The sequence below is a fragment of the Danio rerio genome, chromosome 4 (genome assembly GCF_052040795.2).
Source record: "Danio rerio strain M-AB ecotype USA chromosome 4, GRCz13ab, whole genome shotgun sequence".
Taxonomy (NCBI): domain Eukaryota; kingdom Metazoa; phylum Chordata; class Actinopteri; order Cypriniformes; family Danionidae; genus Danio; species Danio rerio.
In genome coordinates, this window is record NC_141024.2 from 53054603 (window position 1) to 53073460 (window position 18858).

Here is an 18858-nt window from a genome sequence, read left to right on the forward strand (position 1 = left end):
AGCTCAGGTTAAAGAGGCCCATCTCATCTCAGTAAAGTTACAGTTGTAACCCTTTCAGCTACAGCTTGCTGCGTTTGACCAGTGGACAGAACTCACATTTCAACATCAGAAATGGCTTCTAAACAGTAAGTACATTTAGTCAGTACGCCTTATGCAGCAGGCTTCTTAAACTCAGTTTAGCTTGTATCATTTTATCAGTGGAGTTAGTTTGTGGAAGTCAAATCTTTAAAAATCTAAAGAGTCTTCTAGAACTTAGTTCTTCTAGATAATTAAAAAAAAACACTACTTGTGTTGTTATTTTATATTTGACTTGTAAATCCTAACTGCTGGTATAATCTTGTTTAAGAAATAATTGAGACAATTTTATTCTTGTCTTATAATAAATGTCATATTATTAAATACATTTTAAATAATATGGTTAGTAACAGTATTATATTAATATGAAATTAAGTTTTGTCTTAAAACTCTAATCAAAATATCCGGCAGACATTGCTGTGTGTGTTTGTGTGCTCATTTCTTTGTTTCTGTACCTGGAGTTGGGGGTGGGGTGTGGTGGACCCCAAACCTTACCAAAGCTGCTCTTGGTCTCTTCATTTTATAACATTTTGATTTTATTATCCACACAGATCCTTCCACAGCAGGATGTTTTTCCTCTGCCCTGTGTGCAAAAAGGCTCCTCATTCTCTTCCTGGGCATCTCAGGAAGGTGTGTATGAGGAACAGCACAGAAGCAGAGATCCAGGCTGTCGTCAAAGAGGCCAAGAAGGAGTTGTCTGAATTCTGTCACAAAGGACGTTTCTGGGAATTTGGAAAAATTTGTGACATATTGGACTCTACTAATCCTCTGGCCAGGTTTGTATTCAGTTGTGCTTATCATATTTGATGTATCTGACTTCAAATCTAACATCAGCATATAATAATAAACATACATTTTTGGTATTGTTTATTTGACCTTATTTTATGTTCCTTGTTTTAGGATGAGAAAAGATGCAGTCAAAGAGGTTGGTGATTAATAACTTACCTTCAGTCCTCCCGGAACCAGCTCGGTCGACAACATCTTCTGTGCCTCAAAGCTCTGGAGAAGGTGCAGAAAGTTCATTGGAGCCTCCAAATGAGTCCTTATCCGACGAGAGCTCTGGAGAGTACTATAAGAGGTATACTTTTATATCAGCATTCCCAGAAAGTAAATATACACTGCGGATATGACTTCTCTTTAATATACAAAGTCATTTTGATCACCTGCTTTTCTATTTCAGCACTGGTGGACCAATGTGGACCTCTTCCGTGAGGGTGGAGATGGTCAAAAAAGGCTTATTCAATAAGCACTCCATTGACCACCCCCTTCTAGCAGAATTTAATAAGTACCTTTACATTGATCTAGGACATAAAAACAGCAAACAAGTAGTAAGTTCAAGTGAAATTATATATGTAAAAATGAGTGAATGGGTGTTGTTTTATGCAGTACAGTTTATTTTAATGTGAAATGTGTGCTTTCAGGTGGAAACAGTGTCCAGGTTCTTGCATTACATGGACCCCACTGAGCCAAACTTGATGTTTGTTCGGCAGGTGGAGAAAGTGCGAGAGTACTTTAACATCTTGTCAGATACAAAGCTTTCAAAATGGACAGTATTCAACTACTCGAAGAGTCTCAAGAGGTCAGTAATGTGGAACCACCACAAGCTTGCCATGTACATGTTAACTAATCATGTCAGCTGTGCTGTGTTCTGACTGTAACAAACCCAATGTTGATCTCTTTTCAAGGTTCATGAAATACATTATTACCTCCACGGACATTTGCCACAACAATCCAGCTTTGTTCCAGGACTGTGAGAGTTTTATGGATGTGCTGTATGGAATACAGAGTGGCATGTCCAAAGAAGTGAGCATGGAGGTCACAGCAAAAAAATCAGAGTTTGGTTGTGGCAAAGAAGTTTTGCCAAAGGACTGCCTTGCTGTTTTGGAGGCTGCATTCAAAGATTTCCAGGCCGTGATATGCAAAATGCAGGGTCCAGGAGCCATCACAGGGGACTGTTTGACTAAAAATGAACGGCTGCTCGTCCTGTACTACCTGGAGGCTGTTATCATGCTGAAGCTAGTCCAGCGGCCTGGAATTGTGACACACATGACTGTAAGTGTTTGTTTTTCCCTACATTCTCTTCTTTGTTCTTATATGCTTCATCAATGTGCAAAACTGCCTGTTTGCAGGTTGAGGATTGGGAGGGGAGAAGCCGGATAGAGAATGGTGTCTGTGTTGCAGTGAAGGAGCACAAAGTACCATTGTCACACGAACAGGAACTTGTAAGTTTATATAGTCTTTTATATAATAACAGCAATAAATGTATTGTGTCAAATTTAGACTTATTTTTTTCCGTTCTTTAACTAGTGGTTCGACTTGTACTTCAATGAGGTGCGGCCAGTAATGCTGCAAGAAAACCACACCGGCGATGATGTGGCAGTTGATTCATTTTTTGTGTCAAGTAGTGGGAGATCGATTTATAATCCCTCCAACGACTTAAAAAGACTACATGACAAGTAAGCAACATTACACCTGTCTTTAACTCTACATGTTCATCTGTCCACTTTTTGCCTTCTTACGATGCCTTGTGTTTCAGATACAGTCTTCCCAGTGTGACGTGTGGCGATGCCCAGAGAGCATTTGAGGCAGCAGCACAAAACCTGTCAGAAGTGGAGAGAAATGTGGTGGCAGCTGAAAGAATCTACATGAGGGGAACATCTTCAGATCCGTTTCTGGCTCTAAGTGTGCTAGATCAGCTTGCTGGGAAAACACTGTAAGCATCTAACAACTGGGATGATCCTTATTTTTAAATTTGCAACCCACAGCCTCGCCTTTCCTTCCTTCAATATTTATTTTCTGTGATCTTATAGAAAAAGGTCCAGTAGAGTTTCCAGCTGTGAGACAAGGGTGGACGAACAGACGGCCTATAAAACTCTTGTGCAGTTCTGTCCAGTGACTCTGGAGGGGCCTCCTCCAAAAAGGGCACGCAGGACTGAGCTGTGTGGCTCAGAGCATGAGAGGCACTGCTATGACCGCTGACGTAGCGAGCAGCTCAAGCTGCGTGAACAGCATTCTCTTGGTGAGTATACAGATGATTAATGACACAAACAGGGGAATTGAGTGAGAATAGCCGAATACTGATGTGTTTTGTGTTTCTAGAACACTTTGCTGGACAGCAGCCATCAGAGTCCAAAATAAGCCGCTGGATGGACAAACAAGGGTGGATGTCAAACGTCCCACAGGCTGCAGTGGTTCTGAAGCAGTGGAAACCTGTTGCCAGGTTGGACTTGGTCATCGACAGCAGCTTTGTGAAAAAAATGATTTTGTCTCAACGCTGGAAAGGACTGACTGTCAGGCCCGTCCCTGACAAGGGCGATGGTGTTTTCACCAAAAGACCCTTTCAGATCGGGGAGGTTGTCTGTGAATACCACGGCGAGCTGGTTAGCCATGAAGATGGGATGGCAATAGCTTCGACAAGCGCCATCAGAGCTGGCCATTTGTTTTTTTATGAGAACAAGCAACATCAAGCCATGTGCATTGACGCACATGAAGAAAGTTGCCAGTGCCATCCGTCACTCCAGCAAAAGAGCCAATATCCGGCCCAGGCTGTATGTCCTTAAAGAGCCCATATTATGGGTTTTTGAAAATTCCCCTCCATGTAGTGTGTAACACAGCTCTAAGTGAAGTGAAGTATCCAGCTAAGGCTTAAATCTGTAAGAGTACAGTGTTTAAAACGGTTGATTCATCTATAAAAGAGTCGACTCATAGTGCTTCAAACGAGTCGCCTTGATACCGACTCATTAGGTGTTTCGCCATGACGTACGAACGAAACCAAGTTATTCACGTGCACGCGCAAACCCGGGAGATTTCAAACCTGAGGCCCCGCCCTCTGACGCAGAAACCCAGACACACACACGCACACACGCACACACACACCCACAAACACACGCACACCCACAAACACACGCACACAAACATGCCGGTCGATTGAAGTCACACTGCAGATGGATATATTGAGTCTCTACCCAAAGATGAAACCTCAGCATTATAACCAAGCAGTTGGAAACTTCTGGAAGCTACATGCTACAAAGAATACTTCATCTGAGTTTGTTAAAGGAAGGATCAGTATAGAGTAACTGATGGACGTCAGGATGGGTTTCTTCCATTTCTCAAGTGTAAGTACGTGCGGTTAAAGTTGTTGCCTCGTTGACTCTAGCTTGCAAATGTATTTAGTTGTGATTTGTTACTTGTAACCGCGTGTACTGTATCAGGTTAACTGGATATTTTATCTTATCGCGTGCAAAGTCACGTTAAAAACGCGACGCGTGCTGTTTGTTTATGGAGCTCCGTGCTAGAGTTCTGCTCCCGCGATTTATTCGGAAATTTATTCCCGCGCCGCAGAAATCTGGCGCGGGGACAGCCGCGGGAATAAATTTCCGAATAAACCGCGGGAGCGGTCGGTAACGGGTTTAATTTGGGACGGGAGCGGGCTGTCTAGCAATATCACGGATATTGCTATGCGAATTAGAAAGAGAGAGTCTGCGTGGTGCTTGTGTGTGTGTTAGTGCGCACGCGCGCGTATGAGAGAGAGAGAGAGAGAGAGAGAGAGAGAGAGAGAGAGAGAGAGAGAGAGAGAGAGAGAGAGAGAGAGAGAGAGAGAGAGAGAGAGAGAGAGAGCGAACGAACGAACGAACGAGCGAGCTTTGTGCTGTGTGTGTGTGTGTTTATACAGACAGCTTGGCTGTCTGGACTGTATACTGGGTGATTTTTGGTTGTGTTCTCCGCTCTAGCGGGACCGGGCACGGCGGGCAGAAAACGGAGCGGGTTCTTAGGCTAAAACCTGGCGGGTGCGGGCGGAAGCGGGAGCGTTGTCATCCGGAGGTGTGTGTGTGTTTTTGTGTGTGTGTGGTATGGCGAGTACACGACTGTCTCCTTCGTTCGGTTATCCGTGGCACTATCCACTCGCCATAGTGTGGCAGCTAAAATCCACGTCTACACTATCGAGCGTGTATGAACTGTGATTACTTTTTAAATTGCTGATTAGCTATTGGCCATTTCCCTCTCTGACTGAAGGCAGTCGACCAATCGCGACAGACTGTCATCGGTCCAATCAGCGCAGATTAGCTTCGCGCTAAGGAGGGGTTTGGGAACAAATGAATCACTGCACGATTCATACAGGAGTCGCTGGGGTAATTAGGTAAAAATAAATGCAGATTATAAGACCATGAAAGTGTTTTTTGACCTTGCATGCATATTAGACTGTTGTTGGAGACCCTTACAACCAGGATATGACCCTATTTCATGTATAATATGGGCTCTTTAATGATAGAGACATCATTCTCTTCATTGCTACAAAAGACATTTCGAGTGATGAGGAGTTATTCTATGATTATGGCTCAAAGAGGAGATCTTTTGCCGGGAAAGGGTTGGAGCCTGAATTGATACTTTTTAGCCACAAAATGATGGTGGACGACTCTTCAAAAATATTTTATTTGACAAATGATTTTTTTTAAAATCATTTTAATAGAACAATATAATTACAGTTCAAAGTAAACATCAATTAATATTGTATTACATTAATACATTTCCTTTGATCATTTGTTGGTTAGCATGAATTTAAGATTTGCATTATGAAATTACATTAGCTTACTATTAACCTGTGGGGGGCGGGCAGGGGCCACGTACTTTCAGGAGCACATTTTAACATATATATCACAAAATACTTAAAACATTATTGGAAGTCATTTGTTTTCATGCATCACTCTGCAGTCTTCATAACAAGATAATTAAATAACTTAAACTCAAAATAATCTTCCTCGTTCATTTATTTGACAAGTAACGTTGGTGTAGGAGAACACATTTCTAACATTCAAGTAGATCAAGGCACATTGTTGCACCTGTAAACTTTAACAGGCCTACAGTTGAAGTCGATTCATTTTGCCCTCCCATTCATTCAAAGTAATGTTTCTGAAAACTTTTACAGTGTTTCCTAAAACATAATTATTCTGGAGTCATAATAAGTCCTATTTCTTATTGTTTATTTCATGAATAAAAGCCGTTTTTAATAAAAAATAAATATAAATAAGGTCAGTATTATTAGCCTCCTTAAGAAATATTTACTGTATATTTTTGATTTACACAACAAATCAGTTACAAAATAATTTGACTAATTATTTTAACTTTCGTAGTGAACTGATTAAAAGGGTGGTCCAGAATGTAATTTTAAGGCTTGGTTGCGTTAATAAGATGCAAAGCAATGTGTGCTCCTGTTTCACTTGAAGGAAATCGTGTTATTTTTTCATATATCTCACTTTGATTATACACAGCTACTCAGCTAACATGAAAACGACTGTCATATTTCCTAGTTCCTCTAAAAGACCCACCCTAAAGTGACTCTGATTGGTCATCATCATAATGTGCTGTGATTCGCCGATCGGCTCCACGTCACGCCCGGAGAAGCACGCGCGTTGTGTGTAAACAGTCAGTCAGTTAGTTAACACGTGTCTGTAACGAGTGAAAATGGGATGCGGCTCCTTTAAAAGTGTTTCTGTGCCATTTAGTGTGTTTATGTGTGTGCGTGTGTATACTATGAAGTGTCTGTAACATGAGAAGTGCATGTGCGCGGGATATTTATTGTTCTTTTTCTCTCATGCTCGGATTAAGTTATTTTCTGTGGTGACAGATTAAATTACAAGATGTGAGATGAGACCTTTGTGAGCCTGGATTGATTTGTTTTTGCTGTTACACTCCAGTTGGGAGAGCATTGCTGTATTTATTTTTTAATCAACGTGTTACAGGACGTCTTTCACGCATATCCGGAATATGCCTGTGTAAGTAACATGATTCCTTCACATATCTTTTGCGACTTTATTGTCTTGAGTTGAACGCATGGAAAAGCTGCCTGAAGACAATCAGTGCAGTCGTGCACACACATAAGAGACACACTGCCATCTCACACAGAGACGCGCATGCTGGCCAAGAGTGCGTGTATGTATGTTTGTGTATGTGTGTGTGTTTACAGCCGTTTGACTGATAAGTATGGATTTGTAGCTAAGTCGTTAGCGATGAATATAATTTCCCGTTATTTACATTTATGCTACAACACACCGTTAAGGCTAGACGCTGTACATGTCATGATCAATTTTAACAAATATAAACACTTACAGGTCATGACTCAGAGTTCACAGCGTCTCCTTGCTCCATCTTTGAGGAGATTTTAGCCGAATCCAGCACTGAACTGGGAGAGATTCTGGAAGCTGCGTTTTGTCAAATCATGCTTGCTGTGTATTTTATAGTTCTCTGGAATATAATTAATATTGAACTGTAAGCACTTCTGTGTTTGGGTCGTGTCATTTGGAAGCCCAACAACAGAAACAGAACAGCTCTGTGGAAACAGCATGATGGCATTTCTCCCTCTGCAGTAACGTTACAGCGCCTCTGTTTATAGTTCATAATTAATAATTATATTTTAATTATATACATAATTAATATTGAACTGTAAGCACTTCTGTGTTTGTGTCGTGTCATTTGGAAGCCCAACAACAGAAACAGAACAGCTCTGTGGAAACAGCATGATGGCATTTCTCCCTCTGCATTAACGTTACAGCGCCTCTGTTTATAGTTCATAATTAATAATTATATTTTAATTATATACATAATTAATATTGAACTGTAAGCACTTCTGTGTTTGTGTCGTGTCATTTGGAAGCCCAACAACAGAAACAGAGAAGTTCTGTGGAAACAGCAGGATGGCATTTCTCCCTCTGCAATGCAGTAACGTTACAGCGCCGCTGGCAATGGCCTTTACCTGTGCTGTGTGGGACGCGCAATAACGAACTTTTGTGATCTCACAGTATTTTTTGGAAGTATTTTTTTGTAGTCCCCAAAATTCGTTCATTGTAGGCTTTGCTAAGCTAACTCTGTAAAAATCAAGGTCTCCCTTTGCATTGAACTTTGAGCATTTTACATTCAGAGATGCTGTTTATGTTCACACAGCTACATTACACATCAACAAAAGTTTAAAATATGAGATCATAGTGGACCACCCCTTTAAGTCTAAATTACACTTCAATCTGAATAAAAGACTATAAAATACTTAAAGGGACTTTGTCTGAATACTGTCTTGCAAAATTACTAGTAAAATGTTCTGCACTGACTGTCAGCATAAAAAAGTAACGTTAGATATTAGAAACTAGTTAGTTAAACTATTATATTTAAAAATGTGTTGTAAATAAATCATGTGTTCAAGACGGAAATCAAAAATGAATAAAGTCAAAACTAAACGAGTTGAATATGACTTACATGAGCGTGACTGAAAACTACATTTGATCAATGTGTTACATCTGTTCTACATGTGTGATTAAGTTTGACATGTTACCCCCTTAACATTACACGCACTTTTGTGAAGACAGTTGCTGTGTAAGAATCCTTGCTTGTAAAATTTGCTTTAGAATGCTTAGTTTAAGCAAATTGGATGAACGTGATCACGCATGTTGATCTGAAGTGTGTCGCTCTCGCTCACCGAAAACCACTGGTTCCAGGCTAAATGCGCTGTACTGCGTGCGTCTGTTCCCTAGCGACAATAACAATTGCTTGATATCGCTTGTCCGTATTCCTCAAAGTTGTTTAGAATTAAATGTTTAGTGATGCTGTGACACAACGCCTATATGTGCCTTTTTTCATGCACCCCTCACGTTCATGTTGCAGCACCGAAATTAAGCACCGAAATTCATATGCTGATTTAATACCGATACATACCAGTTACTAAGGTAGCGGTGCTAAAATGGCACCGGGTTTCGGTAACCAACCCTAATACACACTGATCACGTCTACAGTTTATCTCCAGTGTGAATCCTCTGATGTGCTTTCAGGGTTCCTAAGTGAGCAAACCTCTTACTGCAGTGTGAACACTTGTACAGTTTCTCTCCAGTGTGAATCCTCTCATGTGTTTTCAGGGTTCCTGAGTGAGTAAACCTCTTACTGCACTGTGAACACTTGTACGGTTTTTCTCCAGTGTGTATCCTCTTGTGCCGTTTCAATTCTGCAGCTGTAATAAAAGTCTTCTCACACTCCAAGCACATATACTCTCTCACACCAGTGTGGATCTTCATGTGTTTTTTAAGGTGTGATGATGTGCTGAAACTCTTCCCACACTGAGTGCATGTGAAAGGTTTCTCTCCAGTGTGGATCCTCATGTGTACATTAAGGCATGATGATTGGATGAAACTCTTCCCACACTCAGTGCAAGTGAATGGTTTTTCTCCGGTGTGGATCTTCATGTGTCTATAAAGCGATGATGATTTACTGAAACTGTTCCCACACTCAGTGCATGTGAATGGTTTCTCTCCAGTGTGGATCCTCATGTGTAGATTAAGGGATGATGATTGGCTGAAACTCTTCCTACACTCAGTGCAAGTGAATGGTTTTTCTCCAGTGTGGATCTTCATGTGTCTATAAAGCGACGATGATTTGCTAAAACTCTTCCCACACTGAGTGCATGTGAATGGTCTCTCTCCAGTGTGGATCATCATGTGTTCATTAAGGTGTGATGAGCAGTTAAAACTCTTCCCACACTGAGTGCATCTGAATGGTTTCTCTCCAGTGTGGATCCTGATGTGTTGATTAAGGTGTGATGAGCAGTTAAAACTCTTCCCACACTGAGTGCAAGAGAATGTTTTTTTACCGGTGTGGATCTTCTTGTGTCTATAAAGTGATGATTTGCTGAAACTCTTCCCATATTGATAGCATGAGAATGGTTTCTCTCCAGTGTGCATCATCATGTGAGTCTTTAGTTTGCTTTTGCTTGCCAAACTCTTTCCACACTGAGTGCAGGTTAAACAACTCTTGTCTCTCACTTTTAAAATACCAGTAGTCACTAAATGAGTTTTGTCCTCAATTTTGACATGATGTTCCTCCTCTTTACTCTCATCGTAGTCTTTAATTAGGTCTGAAATAAAAATAAGTTTACTTTTTAGTAAATCATTAAAACTCTCAGTGAAAAGGCACTTAAAAAATTTCCCATTAGAACAACTTTAATTTATCACACCAACTTCAAGTTCTCTAGCCACACCCAGACCTGATTACTACCACACACGTTCACAATCAATAAATCACCTAAATAGGACCTGTCTGACAAAGTGAAGTAGACCAAAAGAGCTTCAAAAGCTAGACATCATGCCAAAATCTAAAGACCTTTAAACACAAATGAGAAAGAAAATACTTATGTCACTGGTTAAAAAAAGAGTGAATGGCTTTTCCTACAGCTGGTGGAGGAGACGAGAGTACGGTTGGAGTTCACTGTAGTGCATACATTTGTTTTCACTGTAAAATCCTCACCGCGTGCGCAGATTTAGGAGACATTTATGCAGAACGCATCTTTGCACCTAAAAGCGCCAAACGCAGCACTCAGGAACAGATTAAATCAGTTGTTATGTGAACTTGAAATAAAAAAGCCTGCAATGCTTGCCCCGCCTTTGTGCTCTATTGATTGGCTCACTGCTCTACAACTGAATGCAAATGATTGGTTAATATCAGCTGTCAATCACTCAGTCAATGCCTTCTGCCTTCAGATGATGGGAGCTACAACTGGGAAAATGTGAGGCACTGAAGATGAGAGAATGAAAATAACAGACAGGTTTACCTTAAGTTATTAATAATGGCGCATCTTATTAGTAATCATGTGCTGAATGTTAATCCACCATTTACACTTTTCCAAGAGTGGATAAAAAACTTCTAGTGGTTTTAAGTCCGCCGGTAACCGTGTTTGGCACTGAATCTACACATTTAGGCGCGAGAGGTATTGTATAATCCTTCATTTAATCCTCACGATGCTGTCAGCCCTGCAAGCAGCAGCTATATGTAACATTTAACACAGCTCATGAAAAGACTGTTATTGCTATAACGATGACATGCAAATAATAAGTTATATATCAATATAAATGTGGGGCGGGGCGATGGATCGTGATGCAGGCCCAGCATCGTGAAGTTTGTCGGCCATCGGCAATGGCATCTAAAAAAATAATACAATTGATCAGCTAAAATCAACATCATCTTCTGAAGAGCTTCATAAGAAAATACTTATTCTGCAAGCGGAATGACTCCTTGAGGATCTCCACATAAGATCACGCCAGATTCATTATGAACATGGTGAACGAGCTGGCAGGTTATTGTGTTACCAACTGAAACAATCCTCAGCAGCTGGCGTTATAGTAGCAGTTAGTAAGGATGATGGCAGTATTATGACTGAACAACAGGGTATTAGTGATCAATTTAAAAACTTCTATAAAACTCTTTACAGCTCTGAGGTAAACTAAATTGAACGTATTGAGAGCTTTAATTATTTAGAATTACCATCCCTCTGTGATTTAGATCAGTTGACAAAAAAAGGAATTTTAACACCTTCTGAAATTGAAAATACAATAAAAAAATAAATAAAAATCGGAAAAGCACCAGGCCCTGATGGCGTCCCGGCTGAGTTTTATAAGAAGTTTTGTGCCAAGTTAACACCTCTGTTGTGCAAGGTATTTGCTAAAGCTCTTGTATCGGAATCACTCCCCCCTTCATGACATTGGCTGTTATAACAGTACTTCTTCAAAAGGGTAAGGATCCACTTAAATGTGAATCTTATCATCCGATCAGCTTTCTTATCATCCGATCAGCTTATTAATCCTGGCTAAAGTGCTGGCAATCAGAGTGGAGTCAGTCACGAGAAAGATAATTCACCCAGGTCTAACTGGTTTTATTGTTAAGAGACAGTTATCTTATAACCTTTGAGCTTATTTAATTTTATTTATTTACCTAAAAATAATACTAATCCAGAGGACTTAATTTCTTTAGATGCCCATAAGGCATTTGAAAGAATTGAGTATATCTATTCATTTACAGTGCTTAAAAATTTGGTTTTGACCCTGGACCAAATGGCTTGTTTCCACTGACTGGTACAGTATGGTACAGTTCGGGTCGGTACGGGTCACCTTTACCAGGCTTGCGTTTCCACTACCAAGGGTACCCTTTTGGTGGGCGTGGTGTATGACAAAGTTTCAGTCGACGTCATTTTCGCTCAAGAAAATGTCTACAGTAAAGCTGCACAGGTCGTTCACATATCATATGAAAAGCACACATAAGTACTTGAGTATAAATGTTTATTACTAACTTTTCTATGAACATTAGTTGATTATAATTGCAGATCAATGACGGTGCGAAATAGCCTACTGTAACGTCTGTAATTATATAAAGTAAAAAAATAAATGAAAAAATATGAACACATACAGACCCTTACAGTCTCCGATATGTTACCAACTACAGAAGAACTACACAAAGCAGACATTTCATCCTTAATTAGGTTCAATACAACACAAAGTATAGCCAGGGCCAGAGCAAGCTGAACTGCCGCTCTAGGCAGAGGACGATCATGCTGCCCTCAACCCCAATGTGAAAATGAAAGTGACCGGTTATGAAGATGAAGTGAGGTGTCACAGACCTTTTAATCAGCACACTATGCGCGGATATAACTGAGGACGCGCGGGTGCTAAAGGAGGGAGGGAGGGAGGGAGGTGTCGCGGACACTGCGCTCTCTATTCTGCCGCCCTATGCGCGGATGTAACTGAGGACGTGCGGGTGTCGCGGACCTCAATTCTGCCGCCCTATGCACGGATATAACTGAGGACACGCGGGTGCTGATGGAGGTGTTGCTGAGGCCGCCCTCTCTATTCTGTCGTCTATGGGCGAATATATCTGAGGACGCGGGTGGTGAGGGAGGTGTCGCAGACATAACTGAGGACGCGGGTGGTAAGGAAGGTGTCGCGGATGCGGCCCTCTCTATACTGCCGCCCTAGGCGGCCGCCTAGGTCGCCTCTATGGACACGCCGGCCCTGAGTATAGCCTCCAGTCAGTGAAAACCTCTCATCTGTGTCTGTAATATTCAGCAGCAAATGTAGCCTCTGTTAGAGAGTCATTCCATCATTACCAGTTCATATTAGTCTAAAAGGTGATAATAAAGATTAAGACAAGGCAGTTTGTTCACGTTTGCTGAAGAAATACCGTGCTCCTTGGCTTCGCCTTTTTTCCGCGCCCCACTCCCGCGTTTGTCCTTTTCTTTCTGATTGTGTCACAGAATGTGTCCCGCGTTTGTCAGCTTCTCACAGGACCGTGTTTCCAAAGCTTGTCAATAATCAAGCGCATATATTATTATCAGCTCAAGAAGTTTGTTATTTCAGATAGAGACGAGCGGCGAGCACAAGGAAGAATGCGAAACCACTCAGGCTTCAGACTGGCTCGTAAAAAACTACGCGGCACAGGGTAAATCCGCTCTTCTCCATGGCTTTGTGGCTGTTTATCAAGATGACGACAGGGTTTGTTTGAGCCCGGATCGACCATGGCTGCATATGTATTTATAATTCCGCTGTAATCTCTCGCTGTGTATTTTAAACATGGCGGGTCCGTTATTTAGATTCTGGCTTGTTGTGTCTACGAATGACGTATCTCTGTAAACCAATAGCGTTCAGCTGCGCGTCTAGCTCCGCCTTTTAGGGCCTACTCACACTATGCCATCCGTACCGTGCCCAGGCCCCTTTCCCGGATCGTTTGAGAAGTGTGAGTGCGCTGAATCAGGCTCAAGCACGGTTCACTTGGCTGGCCCTGGCCCGGTTGGAAGAGGTGGGCCTGAGCGCGGTTCACTTGGGCTTTGGCGCGGTACGCTTGTGTGTGAGTACAAAACGCGCCAAAGCCCAAAACTGTCAGCGAGACGTGACTTTTAAGGGACTGTTACATATGGATTTATTAATCATTCTTACTGTTCAGTGAACGCAAACTGCCGTAGTTTATTAAAGACGAGAACTCCTCACAGCACGACAGCTGTGCGCCTTCAGCAGACCTCCTCATTCCTGCAGCACGAGAGCTTTATGATTGTTTATGAGCGCCAAAAGTGGCGGATCTGTTCGGCGAAATATCTGACTGCGTGTCACCGCATCCCTAAGGACTGTTTGGCGAAATATTTGACTGCATGTCACTGCATATCAAACGACTGAAACAACATAACTAGAGAAATCTCCACTGTGCTGCTGAGAGAGCGCTTCTCACTGAACAGCGCAGCAGTGATGACGTAAGCGTGCCCAGGCCCGTTTGTGGTGTGAGTGCGGGCCGTCGGGGCAGACAGGATGGGGGACAAGCGTGCTTTGGCCCGGTTCGAGGCAACTTTACCTAGTGTGAGTACGGCCTTAGTGTTTGGGACCCTTTCAAAAGGGTGCCAAAAAAGTGGTACGGTACGGTTTGGTTTGGTACGCCTTTTAACAGTGGAAACCAAACCGAACCACTTAGTGGAAACGGTCCATAAGAGCTTGATTAACATGGTAAACAATATAGAGACTTCTAAATGAATGAATGTGCGAATATAAAACCAACTTTACCTCTATATGACTGAGTTGGTGTTTGAGAATGAAAACCAACCTGTTTGTTCCTGCGTATCTTCCTGTTTGACTGTGAATGTTTCTTCAATCTTCACATCTTCACTCTCCTCTTTAATAAACGCCATTTTTATAACAGTGTGGAGATCAGTCGCTTCAGCAGGAGTTTTTTCTCTGTGTTTGGACACTTTATCCTGTTTAAAATGAACAAAACAATAAAAATGTCCTGTTTAAATAAGTAAAAAAAATTAACACAAATAAAATAACTTCTCTTCAACACTTGCTTCAACAGTAACAAAAACGAAATCAGGTATGTCCAAGCATAGAGGTAAAGTTGGTTTTATATTCGCACAATCAGACTTTTCTCTTAATAATATAACTTCATGAAAGTATTATTTGCAAACTCTAAATAACGAAATCATATTAGCAGCCAATGACTATCAAAGTACAACATTGTTCACAAACCAATAAAGAATTTTGTTTAGTAGCCATACTTGCATGCTAATTCAAATCTAATATTCAAAGTAACATGGTGAACAATAGAGACTTATAAATGAACGAATGTGTGAATATAAAACCAACTAAACCAACTTTTAGTCAGAGCTATAAAGAATGAGCTGATTAAAACTAGTACTCTGTTTCTCATACATAGGGATGTATATTTAGAATGGAATGACATCATGCTATTTAATTAATTAAACCTTCATTAAAACACCTATTACACACTGTTTCTGTTTCTTTAGTTTATTCAAACAATAGCCCTCAATACTGTGAGTAAAATAATACTACATAGTTTAAAGTGCTCAAATAGTGTTGTCAACAGCAGCATTACGCATTAACAGCATAATTTAGCATCAGATAAAAAAAGCCTAAAACTTTAATCAATCGCTTTATATAAGTGTAAACGCTTTAAAACAAACCTTTCTCCATCTGAATCCAGCGCAAGAGCGGCGCGGACTTATGACGTCACACCACGCCAAAATAAAAGTCTTTTCCTTTGTTTCGCTTTTTTTGCTACTTGCTATTGCAGTCATGACTTCTTGATACATTTCTCGCTCGTTTTCCACTTTCTCTCCCTCCCTCTCTCTCTCACTCACACACACACACAAACACACACATACACATACATACATACATATTCAGTATTTGGAGTTGATCAAAACCTTTACTCTAAACATTTTTAAGACAATTTTTAAAAACTTGTTTAATCCACTTAGACTAAGTGTGTAAAGCAGGAAATCTAACAGGTATAACAAATAAACTGATGGGTGTTTTGAGCTGACACTTTACAGACACATTCTAGAGACACAAACTTATATTAAATGATGAAAATGGGTAAAACAGGTGCCCTTTAAGTATAAAAGTACCCATTACTACTTCATGTTTTAGTTTCACTAGCTTGGTCATTATCACTAAAAAGTGCGTTTGATGTCCCATGATTTAACAATATTATATGGACATAATGTGCAATAAAGAAACTCTGATGTTTTGATATAATTGTTAAATGTTTACGCACGTGCAGGTAGAATTATCAGTGTTTTGAAATATGTTTTTGTAAATTTTTGCGTCATTCTTTCATTGAATGGATGTGATTTTGCCATGTCCACACACTGCAGACAACTTCAGTGAGTCTAAAATGTTGGTAAATTAGATTAAATTAAAAAGATTTTGAAATATTCTCATTATCTTTAACAGGTTGTTTAACAAAATCAATTTAATAACTTTTATTTTATTTTCATAATATTATATTAATCATTTTGCACGTGTCCTTGAAATTGCTGTCCACCCTGTCATGATGTGGTAAATGCCCCCTTAAGACCCCTCTGATGTACTCATTGGCATCCTTGTGTCCATTTTGCTTTTCTTCAGAGGAGGTGAAAACATCTGCTGTGCACAGTAACTATCTACACTTATGTTTGCTATTTTTCCTCGTGTTTGAAACTGAATGTTGTCAAGCTTAACATGTCCACCCTGTCAGAGTGAAATAGTAATTATTATTTAAAAAAATTAAGATTCAGAGATTAAAATATAGCTTATAAACTGTGTAAAAAAGAGCTTAAATAAGGATATTGTCAACAGCAGGTACAAAATTAAGCACTGAATGAAAACGGAAACTTTAATCAATCCGTTTATATAAGTGTACACGCTTTAAAACAAACCTTTCTCCAGTCAAATAACAGTGCGGGAGCGGCGCAGCCTTATGACGTCACACGCCAAACCAAAATAAAAGTCTTTTTTGTTTAGCTTTTTTACCACTTACCTTTGCAGTAATGACTTATTAATACATTTCTCCCTCGTTTTTCACTTTCTCAAATACGCAGACAAACATATATTCAGTATTTGGAGTTGATCAAAACCTTCCCACCCACCATCATAGACTTTATTTAGCCCAAATTTCGACGTCGAAAATTGGTCTGTATTTAGTCCGTCGGATTTGGTCTAAACAAAGACCAAATATCGACGTGGTTGTTTTGCCCGTCAGATTTGGTCCACATTTAGCCCAGTATCAGACTTGAACATATGGTTAAAAAGAATTACATAAGTTCCTCACAAAATGTTTTACATCCATTGCTTTTTTCCAGTCCAATGTAGAATGCAAAATATATTTATATAGCAGTTTAGTGCCATTACATTTCAATAATGGCAAACAAATAACGACGTTACTGCTGTTAACTCCTTCTCTATTTTCCCTTCTGCTTCATGCACTGATGCAAATACTTTTCATTTAAGTTGATTTATTAATAAGGCAAAAGATAATGTAAATTTAAATTTGAAGTCCATCAACGTAAAAAAAATAGATTAAATAAAATAGGGTAGAAAAAAAACAAAATCGTAATACACTTTATAATGCCATTTTCTTTTATGATTTAATCTATTTATCTTAATATTAATAAATCATAAATGTACTATAATCCTATTTGCAGTAACAATAGGCTAAACAGGATGCTCATCAATACATATTTTACAAATAAATTAAAGGGTTAAATTATTTTACAAATTATTAATTTCTACATAAAAACCAATAACTTCATTCCTTCTTACCTCGAGGGAGCTTTTTCATATTGCCCACTCACCAGACAACAACAATACAACATTTTTTTAGTGATGCGTTTCATAGCTGAGAAAGAATAGTGTATTTAAAAACAAAAAACATGGTTTTAACAACCCAGGCTCATTTACAATCAATATATTAAAATGAATAACGTAAATAAAGTATTCTCTTGCTTTGCTTTGATCTTTTCTCTTACTCGCGTTGCTGCGTGTCCCTGACCTGTGTGAACAATATCGAGAGGTCAGTAAAACTGAACTCATTTCAATATGATTTGAAATCAGTGTAAAGTGCTGTCGATTGACGTGTTGTCCTTTTTCCTTTTAAATATGCAAAATTATCATATGTGATCTCCTCAACTGACAAGGGAAAAACGTCAAAAACATACTAGATGCTTTAAACTGTTCACTGCGGTAGTGCAATGCAAAATGGAAAATTTAGGATTCAATAAAAAATTTTAAATAAATATTTGTGAATACAAGATGTTTCAGAGTGCAGGTCGATGCACACACATAGGCATAGAGCGCTATGATAATGCTAAACGCCATCTATGTCGATTAAAACACGTTATATGCGATTTAAACTGAACAGTATTTTTAATATAGGCTATAAATGATCATATATTTTCTACAACCAACAAGTAGAATAATATGCAAAGATTTGCTATTCAAAAATTTGTTAATAATATAAAATATACTAATGTCCACATTGGCTCTAGTGCATTAAATAATAATTAATAATACATTAAGATTTTTTTTATCACAAAATATAGAAAATGGTATGTTGATATTTATTGAAGGTATCATTTCAATGTTTAAAATTCCAGCATTGTGAAAAACTAGTTACAATTATTGTAAACTTTATTATATCCATTAAAAACAATATGGGGGATTCTATTGCATATATGTTTGACATTAAAAGTAAATGTAAATTATATTAGAATTAAAGCTCTTTAAAACTGCAATTGTTTCCAGTATCTTATTTAGTTTTTATAATTCAGCTTTTGCCAATCATAAATGATTAAATGTTTTAATTTAGGGAATACAAAGATTTTTTATATTGTTTGTAAACTTACAATATGGATGAATTTAGTAATGTGTAAAAATAACACTAAATCATAGCAAGAAACCTCCTTATGGGTAATTACTAGATTGTAACTGAATTGGCAGTAACAATTTACAATTTTACAATTTCTTTAGCCAAACATTCTACTTGCTATAAATGCTAAGATCACTTGACACTGAAATCAGGATTAAAATATTTTTTTAATTGTCCAATATGTGATTTTTATTAGCAGTATTATAGTTATATTAAATTAAAAATATATATATATATATTTATATATATATATATATATATATATATATATATATATATATATATATATATATATAT

The 18858-nt window shown here is 39.0% G+C and overlaps 4 protein-coding genes and 1 non-coding gene across 16 annotated transcripts in view; 2 read left to right on the top strand and 3 right to left on the bottom strand.

Annotated features, from left to right (window-relative positions):
• LOC137491225 (uncharacterized) overlaps window positions 1-16629 on the bottom strand; it is a 481743-nt gene extending 465114 nt beyond the window's left edge. The window contains exon 1 of the mRNA XM_088650505.1: window positions 16574-16629. The gene's annotated coding sequence lies outside the window, so the exon portion shown is untranslated. The remainder of the gene's footprint in view (window positions 1-16573) is intronic.
• LOC137490924 (uncharacterized) overlaps window positions 1-18858 on the top strand; it is a 671652-nt gene that overhangs the window by 212733 nt on the left and 440061 nt on the right. The gene's annotated exons all lie outside the window — the stretch shown is intronic.
• si:dkey-151g22.1 overlaps window positions 1-18858 on the bottom strand; it is a 472026-nt gene that overhangs the window by 80233 nt on the left and 372935 nt on the right. The gene's annotated exons all lie outside the window — the stretch shown is intronic.
• On the top strand, window positions 40-10219 carry LOC110439462 (uncharacterized). Of its 9 annotated transcripts, XR_015942569.1 has the most exons (13): window positions 40-125; window positions 627-851; window positions 976-1153; window positions 1256-1403; window positions 1497-1654; window positions 1761-2127; window positions 2205-2297; window positions 2383-2531; window positions 2612-2788; window positions 2886-3094; window positions 3192-4190; window positions 8970-9137; window positions 9365-10219. It is a non-coding gene; the product is annotated as an uncharacterized LOC110439462 (transcript). The 9 variants fall into 9 exon arrangements; XR_015942567.1 differs by having other exon boundaries at window positions 8970-10219; XR_015942568.1 differs by having other exon boundaries at window positions 3195-4190; window positions 8970-10219.
• LOC110439458 (uncharacterized) lies at window positions 8640-15478 on the bottom strand. 2 transcript variants are annotated; one of them, XM_087249493.2, is made up of 3 exons: window positions 15335-15478; window positions 14458-14608; window positions 8640-9961 (listed from the first exon to the last, which is right to left on the bottom strand). In XM_087249493.2, exons 1-3 carry the CDS (start codon window positions 15461-15463, stop codon window positions 8844-8846), a joined length of 1398 nt encoding a protein of 465 aa, XP_087105619.2. In that variant the 5' UTR covers window positions 15464-15478; the 3' UTR covers window positions 8640-8843. The 2 variants fall into 2 exon arrangements, with proteins under 2 accessions (XP_087105619.2, XP_088506503.1); XM_088650377.1 differs by lacking the exon at window positions 15335-15478 and having other exon boundaries at window positions 14458-14610.

Coding starts and splice junctions, on each gene's coding strand:
- LOC110439458 (XM_087249493.2), bottom strand. CDS start 15,463: ATGTATCAAGAAGTCATGACTGCAATAGCAAGTAGCAAAAAAAGCGAA. Junction 14,609..15,334: donor CTGGATTCAGATGGAGAAAG/GTTTGTTTTAAA, acceptor CATTTTAAACAG/GATAAAGTGTCCAAACACAG. Junction 9,962..14,457: donor AGATACGCAGGAACAAACAG/GTTGGTTTTCAT, acceptor TTTTTATTTCAG/ACCTAATTAAAGACTACGAT.